The sequence below is a fragment of the Rana temporaria genome, chromosome 12 (genome assembly GCF_905171775.1).
Source record: "Rana temporaria chromosome 12, aRanTem1.1, whole genome shotgun sequence".
NCBI lineage: Eukaryota > Metazoa > Chordata > Amphibia > Anura > Ranidae > Rana > Rana temporaria.
The window spans coordinates 58,124,717-58,149,650 of NC_053500.1; the positions used below are offsets into that span (position 1 = coordinate 58,124,717).

The window sequence follows — 24,934 nt, forward strand, 5'->3', positions numbered from 1 at the left end:
GGCCAAAATATCGGCACATTCTTTCAACAGTTTAGTGGGAATGATATCATTAGGCAATGTACTGTCTCGCAGGGTACCAATGATATTTTTGGTGGTGTCGATGGAGATTGACTTTAGTGTAAAATTTGTATTAATGTTGCCTTTTTTATTTAAAGGGGAGTCGGTAGAGGTTCTCTTTTGCTGAATAATACACAGATTTTTTTTCAATTTTGTTAATGAAATAATCCTATAATTCGTTGCAAAAATCTTATGATTCAAAATTCGGAGCCTCTAAACAGGCTGGGTTCATGGTTTGAGCGAATAAGTTAAAGAGTTTGTGGGGACAGTTACGGGCTTTTGCGAGGATATTAGAAAAATTATCTTTTTTTGCTTTAAAGATCTTTGTGATATTTCTTGGTAATTAGTTTGTAAATTGTGTGGTTTTCCTCTGTTGAGCTTCTTCTCCAGGCTGCTTCCGCTCTTCTCCGTTCTTGCTTCAACAACGTGAGATCGTCGTGGAACCAACCAGAGTTGTTTTTCCGGATGAGCGTTCTGCGTTTCGGAGCTACTGTGTCTGCTGTCTGTAGTAGAGCTTTGTTGATGGAGTGTTTCCGCTGCTGTTTGATGTTGTTCTATTGTTTTTATTTTGTTCAATAATATAGTTTTGAAGAGTTCCGAGTGGAGCTTTTTCTGGGATCTTGTCCGGTTAACGGGTTTGTCGTTTTTTTTAAGAGGGCGGTTATAGTGATTTTGAATTTGATTGCATGGTGATCTGTCCAGGGTAAGGGCTCATTTTCCAGTATGTTAATATCCACATCTTGTTTGAAGATAAGATTGAGCGTGTGACCTGAAACATGTGTGGGCCCGCATACCAGTTGCTAATACTTCCAAGTGGTCAATGCAGGCGTCGGCGACAGGGTCCTGTGAGGAGTTGGCTCAGAGGTTGAGGTCCCCAAGTAGCAGGAGATGCTTGATGTTTAAGGTATAGGTGGAGATGAATTCTGTCAATGATGTGAGGAGATGCGTTTTTGGTCCAGGTGGTCTATAGGAGAGTAATATGTGAACGGTGTCCTGGGGATTTGTTTGAAGTTTCAGAGTGAGGGTTTCCATGAATGGTAGTGAGCTCTGTGGATCTGGTTTGGTGAGCCTTGTAGATCACTGTTAGGCCTCCTCCTCTTTGCCCCACTCTGTTTTCGGTTAGAATACCATAATTCTCTGGCACAAGTTCTCCTAGAATGGTGTTACAATACAATGTTAGCCAGCTTTCTGTGATGAAGAGGCAGTCAATGTTGTGTTGAATGATGAAATCGTGGATTTCCTGTCGGTGCATTACTGCGGATCTTATGTTGATCAAGGTGCATGATATGTGTTTTAGCTGAAATGTTGGCGTACTATTTTGACGGTCGATCGGTTCTTAACAGTTGCTCTTTCCGTAGTACTTTTTTGGTGGCATCTGGTAATGTTGAGGCAGTTGTCCTTAGACCCCAAATGGTTTTTGCAGATTATTTCATGTTAACCATGATAGCAGATGCGCCGAAGATGGTGAAAATGGTTAGTGGTGATAACGATGGTGGAAAATTCTGGTGACGCTGATGAGTGGCGATAGGTGGACCCCCAAACTAACCCCCCAGTTGATCCAGAGGAAGGTGAAAAAAACCCTAGCGAGCAATGCCAATCAGCTGCAGCAGGGGAAAAAAATTCCTTCCTGATCCCTCAGGGGCGATTGGGTGAACCCTGGATCAACTTACTATGGCGATCGAGGCCTGGGTCCTTACCTGTTGGAGTTGATGGTCAGGAACCTGCTTGTCCCACGTTATGCGACCGACAGTCCTTTGGTGTAGGCACGGCAGGTGAGGGGTGTTGGAACACGGAGGGAGGAAAAAAGAGTAAATGGGGGAGGGTAAGAGCTCCGATGTATTCTGGTGCTGTTGGTAGCTCGAGGGTGGGGGGGGGTTCACAGGTGAGTACTGGTTGTGGATGGTGTAGTTGTGGATAGTGAGGGGGGGTGAGGAACAAGGTGATCCTTGTTCCTCTGGTGTAGCAAGATGGCCGCTGAACGGAGCTAGGCCCAAGCCGCGGAATTTTTCTGCCAGGGAAGGAGGACGTTGGCTCGGGGCGGCTTCAGGGAACGGGAGGGGGAAACCACAGAGGCTCCTGAGGCGGGGGCAGTCTGGGAACCGGTACTTGAGGCTGAAGATGTGGCTGGGACCGTCGGAGGCTGTGCAGCGTGCCGCTAGGCCGCAGCCGTGGACTTTCCTAAAGCAGCCGCCGCAGACTAGGGACCGCTGTGGGGAGCAGGCACTTGCCTTACAGTGTGCTCAGTTGGCACACCGTGGATCTCTGTCTCTGATCTCTGATATCTGTGGCTGGTGGTACCTGTGGGAGGAAGAAGGTAGGAGGAGAGGAGAAAGAGTGAGCGGCTGGATGGACTGCAGGCCGCATCCACAGTCTGTCCTGCCTGCCTGGCTCAATGGTCAGCGCTTGGGAGGCGTTAGTGGCTGCGGTCGGCTACTGTTTTTAGAGAAGGGAGGACTGGGAGGTGAAAGAAATAGGTACAGCGCAAAAACTAATATAAATTAATAATACCTATACTAGAAACATAGGCATGTAAGATAGTGATATCTACACTTAGATTAATAATAAATGTATAACAAACAAACCCAAAAAGTGAAAAAAATTTAAATATGTATATATGTGAATGTTTATACAAAAATTCCTAATGTGCAAAAAAGCAAAAAGTTCATGCTAGATGAAAAGCAAGTGAACTGAGTGAAGTCCAAACATATATAGTGACAGATGGTTGTAAAATCCACAAAATAGGAATCCAATGCGAGTCAGATAAGACGCCGAAAAGTATTCAAGATGTGACACCAGAAATGATCCAAACGGTCTATCAACCAGAAAACACCCAAGTGGTAAGGTATTGTAGTCTGCTTACCGAAATAAATGACCACTACAGCGGTCAGTATGGACACAGGATATCTTTATAGTCTCCCAACAAGACTAGGGGGTATCCGATTCACAGATCCTAAATGGTACCTTCAACAGTGTCTCAGAAGGGAAAAACAAAATAGGATCCCCATAGCGTGATACTGCTTCAAACAGCGATACTTTATTTTAAAATATTGCACTTACATTTGGGCTGACAAAAGTGTGCATAGGTATACAAGGCATCTGCCTATAAAACGGCTGGTCTCAGCGTCTTCTCTACGAGTTCTCCCGCTGTCCCTGCTTGTAGTATGAGATGTGATGGTGTTGGAATGCAAGCCACGCCTACGCGTTTCATCACAAGATGCCGTCTTCGGGGATTGGCCAATCCCTGAAGACTTAATCTTGTGACGAAACGCGTAGGCGTGGCTTGCATTCCGACACCATCACGTCTCATACTACAAGCAGGGACAGCGGGAGAACTCGTAGAGAAGACGCTGAGACCAGCTGTTTTTATAGGCAGACGCCTTGTATACCTATGCACACTTTTGTCAGCCCAAATGTAAGTGCAATATCTTAAAATAAAGTATCGCTGTTTGAAGCAGTATCACGCTATGGGGATTCTATTTTGTTTTTCCCTTCTGAGACACTGTTGAAGGTACCATTTAGGATCTGTGAATCGGATACCCCCTAGTCTTGTTGGGAGACTATAAAGATATCCTGTGTCCATACTGACCGCTGTAGTGGTCATTTATTTCGGTAAGCAGACTACAATACCTTACCACTTGGGTGTTTTCTGTTGGATAGACCGTTTGGATCATTTCTGGTGTCACATCTTGAATACTTTTCGGCGTCTTATCTGACTCACACTGGATTCCTATTTTGTGGATTTTACAACCATCTGTCACTATATATGTTTGGACTTCACTCAGTTCACTTGCTTTTCATCTAGCATGAACTTTTTGCTTTTTTGCACATTAGGAATTTTTGTATAAACATTCACATATATACATATTTTTATTTTTTTTTCACTTTTTGGGTTTGTTTGTTATATATTTATTATTAATCTAAGTGTAGATATCACTATCTATCACTATCTTATATGCCTATGTTTCTAGTATAGGTATTATTAATTTATATTAGTTTTTGCGCTGTACCTATTTCTTTCACTTGTCTTTAAATTTGTATCTATAATTTTGGTACTTGGCAGCATTTACCCGTTTTTTCTGCGCAGTGCTTTTTTCTATTAGAAAAGTTTTTTCCATTTTACATTTGAGGACTGGGAGGGCTGGGGGAAAGGGAGAAAGGGACCATAGGCTGAATGGGTCAGGATCCAAGGGTATTGGTGGACCTGGATACCGGAATGCTGGATGTTAGCTGGAAAGCTGAGAGCCTGCCTGCCTGGAGCTATGAGTCACATGTCCTACTCCTAGGAGCGTGCGCCAATTTGAGCTCCTGTTGCTATCCCACTGGTGAGGCTGCATCAATGGTATGTGTATATAGAGGTGTTCTATTTGTTTTTTTTGTTTTTTTATTTATTAGTTAAAAAATATGGAATTGTGTCTTTGTTCAACCTAACTATGGGGCAGCACAGTGGATAGGTGGTTAACACTTCCACCTAGCAGCACTAGGGTCCTTGTTCCAAATCCCAACCACAACAATACCTACATGGAGTTTGCATGTTCTCCCTGTGCCTGCGTGGGTTTCTTCTGGATACTCCGGTTTCCTCCCAAACTCCAAAAGACATGTTGGTAGGTTAATTGGCGCCTGTCTAAAATTGTAGTATGTCTATGTATGAATGTGAGTTAGGGACAGTAGATTGAGCTAATTAAGGGCAGGGACTGATGTTAAAGTACCCTATATACAGCGTGTAAAATAAGTCACAGGTCACCGTTTTTCTAGGTAAATATATTTTTAAAGGTGCTATGGACATGAATTTTTCAACACATGTGGGTAAAAACCAATGCAATCCATAAAAAGAAACCAAAAGAAATAAGTTCAGAAATTAAGTTATGTGTAATAAAATGGAATGGCAAAAAGAAAAAAGTATTGAACATGCTAACTGAAATAAATGTATTTAATACTTCGTACAAAATCCTTTGCTGGTAATGACAGCTTCAAGACGTCTCTTGCATGCATTGCTCGGGTGCGATTTTGGCCCATTCTTTCATGCAAACAATCTTCAAATCTTGAAGGTTCGTGGGCCTCTATGAACTCTGATCTTTAATTCCTTCCATAGAGTTTCTATTGGATTTAAGTCAGGTGATTGGCTGGGCCATTCTAGCAGCTTTATTTTCTTTCTTTGAAACCAATTAGGAGTTTCCTTGGCTTTGGGATCATAGTCTTGCTAAAACGGCCACCCTCGTTTCATCTTCATCATCCTGGTAGGTGGCAGGTGATTTTTAAATTATAAATCCTTCTGTAACCAATGTCATCAGTATGTTTTGCAACAATAAGGCCGTGAGAGAGCTCTTTGCTTTTACCCATCATGAGATGTTTCTTGTGTGACACCTTGGTAATGAGACCTCTTTTTATAGGCCATCAGTGCAGACTGACCCAGCTGATATTAATTTGCACTGACAAGGGGCAGGACCACTTTCTAATTATTGATCGATTTCAGCTGGTGTCTTGGCTTCCCATGCCTTTTGCACCTTCCTTTCTTCATGTGTCCATTACTTTTTTCCCTGTGTTATTCAATTTTTATTAAAAACATAACTTAATTCCTGGGCTTGTTCTGGTTTCTATGTATGGATTGCATAGGTTGTTATCGACATGTGGTGAAAATGTTATGTCAATAGCACTTTTAGAAATATATTTACCTAGAAAAATGGTGACGTGTTCATTACTTATTTTACCCTCTGTATATGTAAAGTGCTGGGTAAATTGACGGTGCTATACAAGTACCTGTAATAAATAAATGTAGATATGTAAATCACAGCAATTCTCAGAAAATAAAGAGGAATACAGTGAACCTCAAAACACTAGGGGCCAGATTCACAAAGGTTAGCGGATCTTTAGATCCGTGTAACCTATGTGTTTTAAGATCCGCCCTCGCAAGTTTGTGAGGAAAGTGTCAAATTCACAACACACTTACCTCCAAACTTGCGACGGCGGATCCTAACTCCCCCGGCGGAATTCTAATTCCGCGGCTGGGGGAGTGTACTATTTAAATCAGGCGCGCTCCCGCGCCGATTTAAATACGCATGCGCCGTCCGGGGAATTTCCCGGCGTGCATTGCTCCCACTGACGTCGCTAGGACGTCAGTGGTTTCGATGCGTACGCAAACTACGTAGTTCCGTATTCGAGAACGACTTACGGAAACTACGTAAAAAAAATACAAATCGACGCGGGAACGACGGCCATACTTAACAATACTTACCCCTGCTTTTAGCATGGGTAAGTATACGACGGGTACCGCGCTACGGAAACGACGTAAGAACACAGCGTCGGGTCCGCGTACGTTAGTGAATTTCGCGTATCTCGCTGATTTACATATTATTCAGTGTAAATCAGCGGGAACGCCCCCGGCGCCATTTTTAAATCAAAAAAAAGATCCGACAGTGTAACACAGTGTGACACTGTCGGATCTCAGCCCTATCTATGCGTATCTGATTCTATGAATAAGGTGCATAGATAGGACTAGTAAAAATCCGAGATACGATGGTGTATCTGAGATACACCGTCGTATCTCTTTTGTGAATCTGGCCCTAGATGGTTAAAAATGGAGGTTTAGGAAAAACCTGAAACAAGCTCAGTGGGGATAGGAGTCCAGCTCCACCTTCTTTTTGCCCATGGTCCAGTGGTAATTATCCTGGGAGAGGGGAGCAGGAGAAGCAGTCATATTCTTTAGGCTAGGTTTCAGTGACTGTAAATAGGTTAAATGAATTGTAGATAACAAGGTCATTAGCAGTAAGCTTGTTTGAGACAAAGCAGGTAATCCAGAGGGCACATAAGAAGGGGGCTGTCTCTTGGAAATAGAGGGATAGAAATTACAGTGAGTTGATTGTGGCTGTTGCTAGAGGAGATAAGGTTTCACAAGCAGAGGTGACAGTTGAGGGCCAGGATTAGGGGAGATATTTGCAAAGGTTAGGAGAAGCAGGAAGGTGTGGTAAGCAAGACAGAAGCAAGATATGCATAAGCGCACATGACACACTGCCCTGGAATTCTCTGAAAAAGAGTGTGTATTCTTTAAAGCTCTTGGTCAGCTGAAATGTGTTATCCAGGTCTGGATATTGAGAATCAAGGTTTCCATAGCTGTTCTCAGGCTGATGTCTGATGCCGATTGTATATGCTTGTGAATGCCATTATTTTGTATTATTTTAATTTATTTTTAATAAAAGGGTAATACATGAGGCTGGTACTCCCTCCTTTTTTCATTTTGTTGTTGAGCGCACATGCCAAACATCCTAGGTGTGTTTATGTCAGCATGTGGTCCAGTATTTGCAGCTGTGCTCAGTGCAGTCATTTGTGATACATATATTCTGTGAGGTTGAGATGAGGGGTAAAGTAATGAGAATTTCAGGATAGGGGACACTAATGTGAGAAGGAAGGGTAGAGTAAGCATAATACAAGAAGAAGATAGAAGGAAATGCATTACCCCTTACAGTTAAAACTCACCCAACGATAGGACCAACTTTATGGACTGGAAATAAAGTATGTCATAACCCGAATTTTTCAACTAATAATTCCCCCCTCTACCCAATAATAGGAAATCCAGAATTCCAGCCTGGTATGGAATCCCATATACTCAAGAAATTAAAAGAAAAGGGTAGATTTCAAGCCTCCCACTTTTTGGGTGAAAGGGGGTGGATGACAATAGGAGAAATAGCACAAGGGGGAGGGAGCGGTGGGATACCGATATGGCAAGCGCGACAGGTACGACATTTTCTGGAGACTCTGGATGGTGCAGAAAAGTATAAACGGGCACTTACAAAGTTTGAGGAGTATTGTGGAGGAAAGGAACCACTAGCCCATATGGTCTCTAAAATGTATATATTATTGACTGCACCACCAGAAGACTTTAGAATGTCGAGCCTAGTAAAATGGGAGAGAGATTTAGGCCAAGTTTTTTCCCCAATACAAAGCCAAAATATTATAAATTTAGCATTAAATTCTTCAAGATGTACGAAAATACAAGAATTAAATTATAAAATATTAACAAGATGGTACTATACGCCAGCGCGTTTAAACATATTTTTTCCTGAAATGTCAGATAGATGTTGGAGAGGCTGCGGGGAGAAAGGGACAATGCTACATACATTCTGGGGATGTCCAATAATACGACAATTTTGGGAAACAGTACGGAGAATTACACAAGTATTTACGGAATATCATATTCCAGATGACCCCTCGTTTTTTCTACTACATCATGCTGAAATGTATCCGGTGAGATATAAGGGATCAATGATGTGTCATTTGATAAATGCGGCGAAAAGTTGCATTGCAACAAAATGGAAAGACTCCGAGGCACCTCCAATATCTATGTGGCTGAAAAAAGTAAGGAAAATAGGGATAATGGAGAAACTCCTCCCAAAAACAATAGATAAGAAAGAGCAAATTAAAATGATATGGGCACCTTGGGAATTATTTTTACAGTCGGAGGAAGGTAAAAAGCTATTAGGAGAATAGGATAAAGGGTAGTAGATGGAAGAAAGAAGGAAAATAGGAGAGAGAACATTTCGCGCACGGTGGGAGGACAGCGGAGGAGGGGAGGGTTGTATTGTCTTATTAATTATTTTTTTTTTTTTTATTCATTTTAATTTTTACCCTTTTTTTTTTTTCTTCTCTTCTCCTAATTCTTCTCTCCGGCCTGAGGATATAGACGGCTGGAGGAGGGGAATGGGGGAAGAAGGGGGTCTAGAGGTAGGGATAAGGGGGGAGGGAAAGGGGAGATAAAATGAGGAAGGAAGTGCTGCGGGGATAAGGAGGGAATTGGTACTTTAGATAAAGAATAAATGGATATTTAGGGGGAGATGGAATACTCGGGTAGTCTGAAATTTAGTTTAAAAGTAGAAAGTATTTGGTCTCTCATAGAGGAATGGATTGAAACTAGTAGTGATACAGATATTATGAACAGTAAATAGAGTTGAAGAGAGAGAATAAATATAATATCCATATATATGTTGATGTATAGGACTGTGTTTAGTCCTCTTCTTATGTTTCCTGTATCACTTTCTTGCTTTCTGTTTTCTTGGAAAAGAAACGAAATAAAAAGGAAAATTTGAAAAAAAAAAAAAGAAGGAAATGGACGTAGAGGGATGGGGCAGAGAAGTATTCTTCAATTACCGTATTTATCGGCGTATAACACGCACCGGCGTATAACACGCACCCCAATTTTAGGAGGGAAGTTTAAGGAAAAGAACATTTTAAATAAAGAACTTTGAAACCCCCGAAAAAATATTCCCATATTATCCTATGGCAACTATAGGAAGGGCGAGGGCAGCTATAGATGATGAGTGTGCAGTGGATTTCTGTATATCAGCCTCTGCCATTATTACAGCCTCGCCAGTGTCAGATCCCTGCGTTCTCCGAGGGAAGAGGAGGAGCGAGTGCCGCTGAATTAGACCACAAGTGATATATAAACAAAATGCTTTAGTATTCTTTTCCTGGAGGAACAGCTTGAAGTATCTACTGTATGTTTTAAAGGTGAACATATAATAAAGTCCATTTAATAAGGAGACCTTGTCCATTTAGGATAAAGCTCACACCCCGAACACCTTATATTGTCTTTCACAGCACCCCCTCACTGCTCCGGAAACACTGACCTTGGAAACACTGCCATCATTGCAGCCTCGCCAGTGTCAGATCCCTGCTGTCTCCGAGGGAAGAGGAGGAACGAGTGCCGCTGAATTACAGAGCCGCAATCTTCTGTGTACCAGGCGCTCCGTCACTTACAGCCACGCCTCCTGGCCCTGTTTATATGATAGACAGTTGCCCAATGCAGGGCCAGGAGGCATGGCTGTGAGTGATGGAGCGCCCGGTACACAGTAGATCGCGGCTCTGTAATTCAGCTGCACTCGTTCCTCCTCTTCCCTCGGAGACAGCAGTGATCGGACACTGGCGAGGCTGCAATGATGGCAATCTTTCCAAGGTCAGTGTTTCTGGAGCAGTGAGGGGGTGCTGTGAAAGACAATATAAGGTGTTCGGGGTGTGGGCTTTACACAGTACCCAGGAGATTGCGGCTCTATAATTCAGCGGCACTCGCTCCTCCTCTTCCCTCTGAGACAGCAGGGATATGTAATTCCGCGGTGCTCGCTCCTCTTCCAGCAGGGATCGGCATATAACGCGCACCCGTGATTTTCCCCCCATTTTCAGGGGAAAAAAGTGTGTGTTATACGCCAATAAATACGGTAATCAATTGGGAGCAGATAAGAGACACTACATTTTCAAAACCAGGCCAAAGAGATAGGCTACAGTCACAAAAGTGAATTGTCTGCACAAGGCATTAAGAGGTAAATATATCTCCAAAAGTATAGACAAGTTTAAAAATTGTTCAATAGCATTTACAATGGAGCATTTGTTAGTAAGGTGTTAGTTAACATGGATATTCACAAGAACTTGAGAAACATCTAATGACCCTGTCCACCAGAAAGAATTCCTCAAAAATCATATATCATACCTTGCCTACAAGAGGTTGGCCAGTCCCATTAGTGATAAACACCCCTCTCTTCAGTCCATCATCATAAGGTGGATAACTTCCAGGGGGGCTTGAACTGCTGATAGCTGGGTCCTAAAAATAAGCACGATAGGCTTTAAAATTTCCTCTGGAATTCATAAATCACTTTTACTATTTTTACTATGACAATTAAGACAATCTCTAACCAAAAGCTTTTTTAATATGTTTGTTTTTGTATAAAAGTACAAATGTAATCAATTTGTTTCTGGTCCATTGGGAGACATTTTACTTCAGTCCCACAAGCACAAGAGGAAGTAAAAAAAAAAAAACCTCCTGGACAATTGTCCCCTTAAACTTGAGGTGGGTGAACAGGTTTAAATTGAAACGTTAGAGCCTCCTATTTTCTGGGATATGTCACGTTGAGAATAAAGTTAGGAATTTAGATACATACTCTGGGGAGAGGGCGTGGAAACACACTTGTCGCCTCTGCAATAGTAGTCAGCTATCATGACTATGATATTTCCCATAAACTCAGACAAATTAGCTTAGAATTCTTCCCTAAATAAAATTGAGGAGTCACCTCTGAAGATGTTCAGACACAAAGGAGAGCTGTGACGCAGGCAGGGGACAGTTATCCTGGCCATCAGTGTTAACTCCTATAGAAGGGACACTACGAGACCCCCAGCACTGTCAGCAGGTCATTAGCTAGTGTAAGATTGGGGGTTGTTAACTCTCGTGGTATGCATTTTTTCAGTGATTCACACCAGTCAGGAACTATGTTTTAAGGGCATGGTAGCCCATTTTTATTAAAAAGGCAAAAATAAAAAGTTCAATCAAAGGTTTCCCACGCAGGGGGTTCTTCTCCATCAAATGCAAACAGAAAATACTAGCCCACCTGGCTCTCCGTAGCAATACTTCTGCATGTTATCCTGGTCACCCAGACCAGCGGATTCCTCAACATGCACGGCTTCCCTAGAGCGTCTATAGCTCTGCCTCTTGCAGTTACCAACTTTCTGGCTGTCTCCTACAGCCTCTCTGATTTCTGGAGACCTCCTGTCTCTTACAGGAGCTGTCTCCAACTGGGAGCTCTGAGATCCTCCTACACTCTAATTATAAAGGGCTGTGCTCACCTGAGCACACACCCTGCTGGTAATCACAAAGTCTGGATACAGGGTTGGAGATTCCGTCCCACCCCAGACACTGTGGAATCTCCAAACTACAGAGCCCCATGACAAAGTACCAAAAAACCTGGAGAAAGCTGCACAAGCAGTCTTCTCCAGCCCACATCTATGCTCTGTAGAGTTGCACCCAGCAAATGTGCATACCCTGTGTCCATTTTACCACTATTTCTACTGGGACAGAGCCTCGCTCTGCCACACTAGTCAGACCCCCAGGACTGATGCCCTTGCACTTATGACCCACCAAACTTATTGTATAAACAGAGATTGCCCACAGGTGCATTCACAAAATTGCTGCCAGAGTAGGAAGAATTAATGCCGCCTCCGTTTAGGTCACTAGAAGGCAGCAAGGATCACAGGCAAGGCCCAGAGGATTGTAAATTTGATGTAGGTGTAGGGGAGATGGTGGGAAGGAAATGAGGGCTGAATGTGCCCTGAGAAATTGGAGCATGCATGTGCAGTAAAGTCAACATAAAGGGGATAAGAGCAGAACCACTCAGAAGCTGCTTGAGCACCCATTATTAAAATTGGTGCAGCTCCCTTTTCCAACCCTAGTTGTGTGACTAAAAGTGTCTCAGCTTGAGCCCAGGAGATTAAACTCTTATGCCACGTACACACGATTGGAATTTCTGATGCAAAAAGTCAGATGGACTTTTTCCATCCGATATTCCGATCATGTGTAGCACCATCAGAGTTTTTCATTGGAAATTCCAATGAATTCCATCAGAGTTTAGATATAGAACATGTTCTATTTTTCTCTAATGGAATTCTGTCGGAATCCCAATGCGATTTGGCCGCGCAAAAGCCTGATCGTGAGTACGTGGCAAAAGGGAAAACCAGGAATGTAAGCACCAATATAGGCTCCCTGTAATATGTGGGCAAAATCGCTGCAGCTGTGGACTAGCAGGGGCCCTGCAGCACCCCCCCGATTGGTACATCTATGGATAGATTAGCAGGAATCCAGATATCATGCTGCTCTTGTCAGTCTTCACCTATCTGGCAGGTAGAGTCCCTAAAGGGTCTTCAGGAACAGGGTTCCAACAGAAGGGTGCACAATGACCCTGGCTCTATAAATCTCTCTGCAGCTGACAACACATTTCACCATATTCACCCAAGTAAGCACCTAAAACAGAATCCCATGCACAAAGGCACATTACAAGCTAATTTTGTCTCAGGTGGGTCCAGGTACAGCCTTAGTGGCAATGATAGATAGAACAGAAAGGACAAATCACCCTGGGACTTTGAATGAGGTGGAAGAGATTGGTATACGTTTACACAGAGTTGCAATAAAATAGTTTATTGGTAGCAAAATGTTGTAGAAACACAATGGAGACAGCAATAAATGTACGTCACCAGGCATAGTGGCCAATGTTCACAACATGAGTACAAAACCAATATGTTACGTTACAATTGTGGTACATCCATAAACAACAGTGGTGATAATTGTCAGTGGCTGGGCCAGTAAATGCATCTACACAAAATAAAAAAAATGCTCATTTGAGAAATAATGCGTGTAACGGTCAGGGGTTACCACCGTTCACGATCTTCCATTCCACCAACCCAAGACAGCTTTTCGACACTCCACAATCCGGCGACACAACCCATACAGATTTCCCCCAGAAACGAGACACACAGCTCAGTTTGAGGTTCAAAACAGGGAATGAATCTTTATTGTAAGCACATGGTAACACATTTCTCTTCAAAATACATCCCTCCCACCCTTGGGAAACAGGGTGTGTTAAATTGTCCAATGACAATGGTGATACAGACCCGGTGTAGGGCACATTGCCGTTCAAAATCAGCAAGGTACCCATCAATCTCCCCTTCAGTTTCAATGAAATTCTTAAAAGCAGCAAAATGTATCTTTCACCTTTCAGTTGGTGCCGCTGTGACTTCTGCTGCTGCAGAACCTCTTTGCGGTAGCAAATTTGCATCCACAGTTGCTATAACTCGGTCTATGGTCTCCGATGGAGGGTTAGGGCCATAATGTGCCAGTCCTATGTTAACAGCCCGATCAAAACTTGCTTCTTCGGGTGTCCTGTCTGTTACGCTGGGCCTTTCCGTTATGTTGGGTCTTTCAGCTCCATCCATTTGGACAAGTTCTGTAAACATGTCCATCTTCTTAAGGTTGCTGGCCAGTCTGCCCCGGCTCTCCAGTAAGTCCTTGAGGGTGGAGCGCTTCAGCCGTGCCTACTGAGACTCCATTGTCCTGTGTCCTTGTAGCTGTTCTTCTGGCGATAGAATTATCCCACTGCTAGCCAACAATTGTAACGGTCAGGGGTTACCACCGTTCACGATCTTCCATTCCACCAACCCAAGACAGCTTATCGACACTCCACAATCCGGCGACACAACCCATACAGATTTCCCCACAGAAACGAGACACACAGCTCTGTTTGAGGTTCAAAACAGGGAATGAATCTTTATTGCAAGCACATGGTAACACATTTCTCTTCAAAATACATCCCTCCCACCCTTGGGAAACAGGGTGGGTTAAATTGTCCAATGACAATGGTGATACAGGTCAGGTGTGTTCAAACTTCTCCTTCAGTAAACAATCTTAGCATGGGGGGGGGTTGCTGGAGTGATTCCTTCCCCCCCTTTCCTCACAGCAAGACACTTAAACATCCCATAATATGCAGACAGGCTGTCTACCAAGCTCTAATCCACATCACCACAGTAGCAGACTAAATTAGCAAAATAGACAATAGAATGCAATCACCCCACCTCATCACAGCAAGCTTAATAATACACATCAGCCAACACACAATATATATACACAATATATACAATATCTATACCGCATTAAATGTGACTAGCACAGACCATATTGGGGTTCTCATTCACCCTGTGCCCCTAAAGTGACTCCCGTTACAATACGATTGAGACAATATGTGAGCGTCTTGCGGACGACATTGATCCTCAACACATACAGGCATACAAAAAGCATCAGGGATGGAGGTGTTAGAGTGGCTGCACCAGACCTGATCCCTCTTTTCTCTAGCATACTCAGGTAGACACCCTTCAGCCCACAATTTGGTCTGCTGCAGCCATGGTCCATGTTCGATAGTGGAAAAATGGATATTACCGCGCTTATCAAAGGAGGGGAAACAGAGAGGGGAAGAAAGGGGGAGGGGAAATGAAAGTGATGAGAAGTGGAGGTACAGCTGCGGCACTGGAAGGTGTATCAAACCATAAGCAATTGAAAATGGGGAGGGTAGTGCTGCGCTAATCAGTGGTGAATGGATAAGTGAATAAACAGGTGGGGGAGGTGAATGAAAGTAGGTGTAATTGAAATGAGGAGCAATATAGCCCAAATGGCATCAGCATAAAAATAAATATAAATGATCAGTGAACAATAACAGTAATGGTGCAAATCATATAACTACACAGGTTCCTCTTAATGTGATGAAATACACTATAAGTAATGGTGCAAAAAAAATTCCAGGTAACTGTGCTAAGTGACACTCCTATACTGGTGATAAACAGTCCATCAACAGAGTTTGAAAAATATTAGCAAAAAATATAAGTAAAATTTCAAAAGTCCAAGAAAGCAAAAGTGCAAGTGTAGGTCCGCAATATGGAGTGAGAGAAAAATGGGTATCCAGTGATCCTTTTAGGGTAAGTAAGGATGTCCCCTTACCTTACTGCTGTAAGGTAACAGCATATAGATCCAACCACATTAGATGGTTCACTCGATGGGCTCTGATCCAAAAACGGCAGGTCCTCCTTGGAGTTCTCGTCCCAGATTGGTCAGTTTCTCGCCCCAAAGAAATAAAGCATCGATGGTGTGATACCGTTTTAAAAATTTTAATTCTCAAAGAAAATAGACAGGGGTACTCACATAATCCAAAATACAATTGAGCATGTAAAAAAGAGGGGCAATCTGTCGCCAACGTCACCTCCGATACCTCTCAGTGGACTCATGCGCATTCGTCACTATCATGTGACTTCCTCAGGAGTGACTTCCTCAGATGTGACTTCCTCCTGAGGAAGTCACATGATAGTGACGAATGCGCATGAGTCCACTGAGAGGTATCGGAGGTGACGTTGGCGACAGATTGCCCCTCTTTTTTACATGCTCAATTGTATTTTGGATTATGTGAGTACCCCTGTCTATTTTCTTTGAGAATTAAAAATTTTAAAACGGTATCACACCATCGATGCTTTATTTCTTTGGGGCGAGAAACTGACCAATCTGGGACGAGAACTCCAAGGAGGACCTGCCGTTTTTGGATCAGAGCCCATCGAGTGAACCATCTAATGTGGTTGGATCTATATGCTGTTACCTTACAGCAGTAAGGTAAGGGGACATCCTTACTTACCCTAAAAGGATCACTGGATACCCATTTTTCTCTCACTCCATATTGCGGACCTACACTTGCACTTTTGCTTTCTTGGACTTTTGAAATTTTACTTATATTTTTTGCTAATATTTTTCAAACTCTGTTGATGGACTGTTTATCACCAGTATAGGAGTGTCACTTAGCACAGTTACCTGGAATTTTTTTTGCACCATTACTTATAGTGTATTTCATCACATTAAGAGGAACCTGTGTAGTTATATGATTTGCACCATTACTGTTATTGTTCACTGATCATTTATATTTATTTTTATGCTGATGCCATTTGGGCTATATTGCTCCTCATTTCAATTACACCTACTTTCATTCACCTCCCCCACCTGTTTATTCACTTATCCATTCACCACTGATTAGCGCAGCACTACCCTCCCCATTTTCATGGTCCATGTTCACTGTCAAATCCAATGAGGCGATTCAGTTCGCATGTGCCGCGCTATATACGTTTTTTCATTCATTCATTCACCATCACCCTTTGGCCAGTTGTGCCCGCACATGGTCATTTGGGGTTCATCCTGGACTGATCTTGCTGCCTTTCCCGGATGGTGCTGCTCACTATCCAGTTTGGTGGCTGCGATATGCAAAGGGGAGGTTTTCTTAACCTCCTGTTTCCCGCCCATCCTTCTGGATGGGCGTGGCCACCTGCGCATCGGCACCATGTTCTCCACGCCCATTTATGGATGGGCGGCTACTGCGCATGCACACCCCCCCTTGACAGCTGGTGTCTCAATAACTCCAGTATGTCGCCATCCGTACATGGCGCTGGGGCGGAGCTCTCGGATACTATGGGATATCAGGATGTCTGACATGGCCAGGACTTGCATTTGCAGTCTGGCGCTATGGTCACAGTGTGGGGGGATGCATCAACAGCTGAGCCTGGCTCACCCCATTCACGGTAAACACATTCCTTTTTTCAGGACTCTACACGCATCATCGAATCATCTTTCAAACACACATTAGAGTTTATCCATCATAGTACAGAGCCACATACCTTACATTGGTTCACAGTTATACTACTCTTATATTGAGCCTCAGCCTCTCTGCCCACACCACCTGTGGTTCATGTTTTCTACAGCTGTATACTACATCCCACATTCCAGCACACTGTACACATGTACACAATACAGCAAGCTTAGTTTATTTCATTCCATTTTGCATGATCTTTGGCAATTTTGTGCCCTAGAATCATCTACATCAAGTCTATGTTGTTACTATGATGCTGTTTGACAATGTGCATTGTCATATATACTTTCTAGAAACAATCTCCATGGGCTTCCTGTGACCATTGGCCAAGTACCCCCACACAGACCGTGCTGTTCATCCTGGTGTTCGTCTGTGGGTGGTGTCTGTTTGCCTCGCCCCCTCAGCTCCCGAACTGGATACACATTTTGCCACCATCTCGGTATCCAGCGATTGGCAACTCAGCCCAGAGCATTGGCGAGTAGGGGGTCTTGTTTCCTTTTCAGACCTCTCACCCATCATTTTATGCCCCCCAATCAACATTAATACACATCTACTGTCCCTATTTTCATAACAGATACAATAACTACAAGTGGTAAGGGGAATACTGCGCTAATGAGAAAATTCAAATTTAAAAATAGCTAATAAAAGCCAAGCTGGGACACATGCAAAACATGTGAAACCATGCAAAAACAAAATATAAAAGGTTAGAAAGTTGCGCTAAATATAATGAATGAAAACCCTGTGATGGCAAACAAAACACATGGGTGTGTATCTCAAGATACAAAAACCTTTGCTGTTATCAGTGATTAGTCTAAGTGAATCAGATGTGATTAATAAACTTAAACTATAAATTAATCGTGATATCTGAATAGACCAAATGAAACATATAAACCACACTTAGTGAACATAATGTGAATCCTGAAGGTTAAAAAAAACGATCAAAATTGGGAAACAAAAAATAATAATGATATACATAAGTATGACAACAGTGCAGCAAGTGTCAAATACCAAAAATTAGTAAAGATCATACACATAAACACATGAGTGCTCCCTGAAATTATTTTATAAAATTGAATACAGTTCAATGGAAATAAGATGTGAAAAAAGTAATCAGGAAGTCCATTCCTATTGTGAAAAGGTTCAATTCCAAAGTAATTAAGGAAGGGAAGAAAAAAAAATTAAAAAATGGATGATGGACATTAAACTAAATGGGTAACCTTACCAGATAAGATGGACCTCCGCTAGTGGCAAAGTCTACAGCGCATGTAAATACAACCATCTGCAGGGTCTTGTGATGATCACAAGATGTCACTGGACCAGTGTTTGATCACCTCCTTAGCCTCTGGTAACTTTCCTCTGTATGTTGGAAAGACAGGATCTCCTAATCTCTGCAGGGGCCAAATGCTTCTCCAATTGGGAATGCAGTAATAAAGAAATAAAAACTCAGATAGTGTATTACCTCCAAGATGATGGCTAATTTATTCCATTTAAATACAAACATTAAAAAAGCAGGCATAAAAATATGCCCTTTGAGAACGTTACATGTAACAAAACTAGTCAGGGCGGTGCTACGCACTGACATCACTACCTGCTCACGTGACCCCGCTTGCACGGGTGTAGACTTGGAATATTTTTTTTAATGGAATAAATTATCCATCATTTTGGAGGTAACCTTACTTAATTACTTTGGAATTGGACCTTTTCACAATAGGAATGGACTTCCTGCTTACTTTTTTTTACATATTATTTCCATTGAACTGTATTCAATTTTATAAAAAAAAAATTCAGGGAGCACTCATGTGTTTATATGTATGATCTTTACTCATGTTTGGCATATCATACTTGCTGCACTGTTTTCATACTTATGTATATCATTATTATTTTTGGTTTCCCAATTTTGATAGTTTTTTTGAACCTTCAGGATTCACATTATGTTCACTAAGTGTGGTTTATATGTTTCATTTGATCTATTCAGATATCACGATTTATTTATACAAGTATATTAATTACACCTGATTCACTTAGACTAATCACCGATACCAGCAAGGGTTTTTGTATCTTGAGATACACACCCCTGTGTTTTGTTTGCCATCACAGGATACAATAACTATGCATCCGCCCCATAGGAAGTGAGCAGAGTTTCACGAAACGTGTAGGGAACCCTTGATGCTTTTTGTATGCCTGTATGTGTTGAGGATCAATGTTGTCCACAAGACGCTCACATATTGTCTCAACTGTATTATTTCTCAAATGAGCATTTTTTTGATTTTGTGTAGATGCATTTACTGGCCCAGCCACTGACAATTATCACCACTGTTGTTTATGGATGTACCACAATTGTAACGTAACATATTTGTTTTTTACTCATGTTGTAAAGATTGGCCACTATGCCTGGTGACACACATTTATTGCTATCTCTGTTGTGTTTCTACAGCATTTTGCTACCAATAAACTGTTTTATTGCAACTCTGTGTGAACATGTGCCAATCTATTCCACCTCATTAAAAGTCCCAGGGCGATTTGTCCTTTCTGTTCCAGTATCAGGAATGGAGGTGTTAGAGTGGCTGCACCAGAACTGTTCCCCCTTTTCTCTAGTGGCAATGATAGAGTTCAGATAAACCTGAAAAGCTTCCACACAAGGAAGGGTCAACACACTCTAAGCACTAAGATCATAACTTAAAGAACCTTGCTGATGAAAAATCACCTAAGCAGAGGCCTGAACATCCAGCCTTTAAAAAAAGCATGAACAGAAGACCTTACAAACATATGTCCACATTCATACATCCACATACTGGGGCCAAATTAGGAGACAATTAACTTAATAACATGGTCTTTAGAGTGTGGGAGTACCCAGAGGAAACGCAGGCACAGGAAAAACATGCAAACTCCAGGCAGGTAGAGTTGTGGTTGGGATTCGAACCAGCAACCGTCATGCTGCTAGGCGGACATGCGATTCACTTAGCCACTGTGCTGCCCATGGCTTTCATGTGAAACAATGCTTAAGGAAGATGTTGCAGTTAGGTAAACCTTAACCGCTCAGATGATCCTGGCATTGCACTGAGATCTCAGAGCAGGACATAGTAAAGGGAGGACAATGTCCTCATTGAAGTGAAAGAAAGAGACTTCTTTGGGGAGGAAGGAGGGTTTGGATCTCTGGACCATTTGTCTCTTTGTAAGGCTCCATTCACACACAGTAGTGTGACTTTGGAGTGCAACTTTGGGTGGGTGTTACTTGGATGTGACATGTTGTCCCTCTGTAAAGTCAGACACACTGTTGCATGTAAAATATTCAGGTATGAATTTCATACAACTTTTGGAGGGTAACATTGCAGTCTATGGCCCCCAAGTTGCATGAACGATTAGGAAGAATTATTATTTTGGGTCTTGTTTACCGGATTGTGGGTATCGGTAGCTGCCTTGTGTTCGGGAATGGAATATCCTAAACAGCTTTAACCCCTGTCCCATTTGGGGTGCCGTTACAGTTATCATCTTGAGCAAGGTGGGAAAGACCAAGTCTGTGTAGATTCCAACTTTTTATTGCCTGCCTAAAATCCACAAGGATCTCATAAATCCACCGGGCCGTCCCATTGTATCCGGCAGTGGCGCCCTAACGGAGAATTTGAGTATCTTTGTCGATTTACACTTGAAACCCTTTGTAACCCACCTCTCATCCTATATTAAGGACACCATCCATCTTCTAAACAAAGTTGAACATCTTAGAGTGCCTCCAGGAGCACTTTTGGTAGCCATCGACGTGGAGGCCCTGTATAGCTCCATCCCACACCCTCTGGGTTTGGCTGCTATACGGGATGTCTTACTTCCCATCTTCCGCGTCGATCGGAAGCTTGGGGAATTTCTCATTATGGCCTTGGAGTTCATACTCTATCATAGTGTCTTCTCGTTTGACGGCTCCCACTTCCTCCAGGTACAGGGGGTAGCGATGGGGACCTCATGTGCCCCATCATATGCCAACCTGTACCTGGGGGAGTGGGAAAAATTATTCCTGACCAGTAATCCGGTAGAACCATTTATCCATCTTGTATCTGGATGGTTCAGATATATTGACGATGTCCTTATGATCTGGGAGGGATCGACCGAGGAGCTCGAGTCATTCATGTCTATCATGAATTGCAACGAGCTGAACTTAAAGTTCACAATGTCCTCCAGCGATTCCCAAATCCCCTTTCTTGATGTTACCCTACTCAAAAACCCTGATGGGTACATATCAACAGGGCTCTACAGAAAACCCACGGCGGGTAATACAATATTGCACGCTTCTAGTGCACACCCCACATCTTTGATAGGATCAATACCCTATAGTCAATATCTACGCCTAAGACGCAATTGTTCTACCCAGGAATCCTTCCTACGGGAAGCAGCCGGACTACGTGACAGATTACTACATAGAGGGTACTCGAAAAAAATCCTCAAAAGATCATTTCAACGGGCCAATGGACAAATCAGGTCACACCTATTAGTACAATCAGGCAAGAAGTCCCCTGTTGGTAGTGATACTACCATACTTATCACTAAGTACCATACTCAACATCAAAAAACGAGAGGAATCCTCAAACAATTCTGGCACCTACTCTCTTTTGACCCTCAACTCGGTCCCTTTGTACCAAAAGAGCCAGCGATAACTTACCGACGGGCATGCTCACTCAAAGACCACTTAGTGGCCAGTGAGTTCAAGGACAACTTCAGGAAAGACCCTTGCAAAAGGAAGGGTACCTTCACCTGCGGGGGTTGCTCCATCTGTCGATACATCAATATAGAGCGTGATATTGTACTACCCAACGGTCGGCCTTACAGACCGAGACACTTTGCCAATTGCAAGACATTTGGCGTAATATACTTACTCACCTGTCAATGTAAGAGGTTCTACGTGGGTAAAACCAAATTACCATTCTTTAAGCGAGCTTCCCGGCATTTACATGCCATGCGTTCGGCCAACCCAGACTTACCACTAGGGCGCCACATCTTGTCTCAACATAATGGACTTTTCTCAGGGGTTAAATTTTTAATCCTCGATAGGATCCATCCAAGCCCCAGAGGTGGGGATTGGAATAAGATCCTCTTGCAGCATGAAACTCGGTGGATTGCCGAATTAGAGGCCAATCTTCCACCGGGCCTCAATGAGCAGATCAGCTTCAGGCCTTTTTTGGAAGGTTTCTCCTCCGGGGGTTGTGAAAAAGAATGACCAAGACCACTCTATATTTCGAATACCTTATGTCACCGATTGTCTCCTTTCATTACCCCCTTCTCCACTCTGTCATTTGCCCATGTCAGTAATACATACTGGATTTTCCCTGTATTTATCACCATGCCCATTCATCCCTCAGTACACCCCCTGGGGATTCGCGTTCGAAGCGCATTTTGGCTTGACTGGCATCTCCCTTATTGTCACTCCTTAGCTGGGCGCACGTAAGCCGTCTGTCCTCCTTCCATGGGAGACGGCTTTTTTGACCTGGTCCCCATGCACCTTTTGGTGTCTTTGACCATGGGTCTATACCTGCGCCTATAACAGGGGCAGGGATCACACAGTGGACATTTTTCGTGCCCCTGTTTTTTCCTTTTTGCCCCTGGACCTTTTGGCCCACGTGTCCCCATTCTTGCATAATTATAATATCCTTTTAATACAACATCTTCTTAGATTGCTGTCCCTTTAATTTTATGGCTGAGCATACCTGTACATAAAGATACTGTATATACAAACCCCTGCTTGCATTGAGCAGCAACCGTGCTTACAAATCACTCTATAACAAAAACATTTATTTGCATCTTGCATTTCCAATCCTTCTTACTACTTTTTCCCTAGCTGACCCTTTTTATACCCTTCTCCTCCTGTACTAGTAATGGTCATGCCCCCTTTATTATACGTTTCTTATTCTCCAACATGCAACCAACTATTCTGCATATTCTCCACCCCCGTGTCAGGTGATCTTCCTGGTCACTTGCCATGTTTTTTTTTTTTTTTTCTCCCTGCACGTCATTAGTGTGGGCTCCCACATGATGAGAGCAGGGCTTACCTGTCCCTCCCCTCTCCCCACTTGGAGGCAACGCCCCCTTTTCCACACTGACCCATAGCAACGCAGGCTCCTTTACAGACCCCTCCCACCTTACTCCTCCCCCTCTCCTATTTAAAAGCCAAACAGCCCCACAATGTCAGACATTGCTGGATGGCTGCAGCAGCTGTACACACTCTACACTGCTTGTGTTTTCTTCCCATGTAAGTACTTTGTCCCTTCATGTTTCCCACCCTGACCCCCATACTATTGCTTTACATGCCATTTCCTATACTCTGTACATCTCTAAACTGGGATTTATTTCTTTCATTTATTTTTTAGCTTCCGATCCCTCTACTGACCTCTCTGGCCACTTTTTGTCATTACAGGTATGTCTCTAGCCTCATATATAAAATCTTGGTTCAGCTTTCTTTTTTGCGATCCTTTTTTGCGTTCTTTTTCGTTTTTGTTGCCTGCGGCACCGTTGATATTATCCTGTCCTCTTATTTATATTTTGGACAGGTAAAAATATATATATATACAATCAATAAACTTTTACGCTGTGACACTTCGGGCCAAAGGTCTTGCTACGCTGTGATTGATATTAGATGCCAGTCCTCACTCCTCTCCTTACCATCTGAGGCTTGCCATGCGTCCCGATTGCGATGTCCTTTTAAGGGGTGTGCTGAGCCGTTGAAACTTCTCGGGTGGTATGATTTTTTCTTATCTGTACCAGTTTAATGTTTTTCATCTGTATGTTATTATTTTCAGCACATTGTCATTTATTTGTTTTCTAGAAAAGTTGTCTGTTACACTTTCTGACTCCACACATACTTCGGTCCCTGAAGAAGGAAACCCGAAACGCGTTGGGCCCAGTATTTATATTGTGGACTCTTCACCTTTTTTCCAATACACCCCATTAATGTGTTGTTTTTAAACCTTTGTACTATATACGTTTACTGAACGTTGTTTGATACCGTCCTGTTATTAAACTATTATATATTTTGTATCTACCATGACTACTTGTACTACTGTTGCCTAAAAAGCCCCACCCTGGGGGATCCTCCATTTTTTTCAAGTCTGTGTAGATGGGCCAATTGGGAGCAATGAGGATCACCAGAATTTTTACCTTCTCCATTTTTCAGAGCTTCACTGGAGAGAAAACATATACTAGTCTAAATTGTGACCAAGAAAATACACTGCAAAGAACAGGGAATCACTGGACCTGGCCACAAACCTATCCAACTTCTTGTTGAATCTAGAAGCCATGTTGTTCACGTGGCGTTTAAAATTTATAACAAAGCTTTAGGAAGAGCTCTGGGTGGAGGGACTTCCCCCCTGAGATCAAGCACTGGTGACTCAGAAATTCTGTTTGCCAATTTTCTACCCCCGATATGTAGACAGCAGAGAGAACTGTAGCATGGCTCTCCACCCAGTAGAGGGTGTGTCTTGTTTAATTTATGTCTGTAACACATATAAAGAGAAAGAGAGCGCACAGCTGCACTAGTGTGATCACTATTATTCACTTAAAATCATGAGTAAAAAAATTTGCACTCACAAGCGGAGACTTGATAATCGCAATTAGACCAACATGTGTGCCTCTGACTGAGCTCCATGACCCAACAAGTGGGATGGATGTTTGCAAGATCCTTGCTGCAGTGTCCCGCTGGACAGTACGAGGAGTTGCACATATGTCCAGACCACCCGGCGATGCATGACGTCAATCACGCAATGGGAAGTGGCGACAAGTTGCGGTGGATATTTTGAAATTCATATTTATATCATGGAGCTTCAAGGGAACCATTGCAAGGATGTATGTATATGTTTTTACAGGACTTTATATATTTTGTGATATGATGAAATAAGGGCCCTGCTTACATTTTAAAAGTATTTGTTAGTCTTCTC

The 24,934-nt window shown here is 42.8% G+C and overlaps 1 protein-coding gene and 1 long non-coding RNA gene across 3 annotated transcripts in view; one reads left to right on the forward strand and one right to left on the reverse strand.

The window, feature by feature from the left end:
* Positions 1-24,934, reverse strand: part of LOC120919155 (lysosomal alpha-glucosidase-like) — a 273,064-nt gene that overhangs the window by 133,332 nt on the left and 114,798 nt on the right. For both annotated transcript variants that reach the window (XM_040331191.1, XM_040331192.1), the window contains exon 9: positions 10,526-10,636. In XM_040331191.1, coding sequence (XP_040187125.1) covers positions 10,526-10,636 — 111 coding nt within the window. The remainder of the gene's footprint in view (positions 1-10,525; positions 10,637-24,934) is intronic.
* Positions 23,036-23,866, forward strand: LOC120919156. The gene is made up of 4 exons (XR_005744520.1): positions 23,036-23,253; positions 23,372-23,418; positions 23,552-23,739; positions 23,827-23,866. It is a non-coding gene; the product is annotated as an uncharacterized LOC120919156 (long non-coding RNA).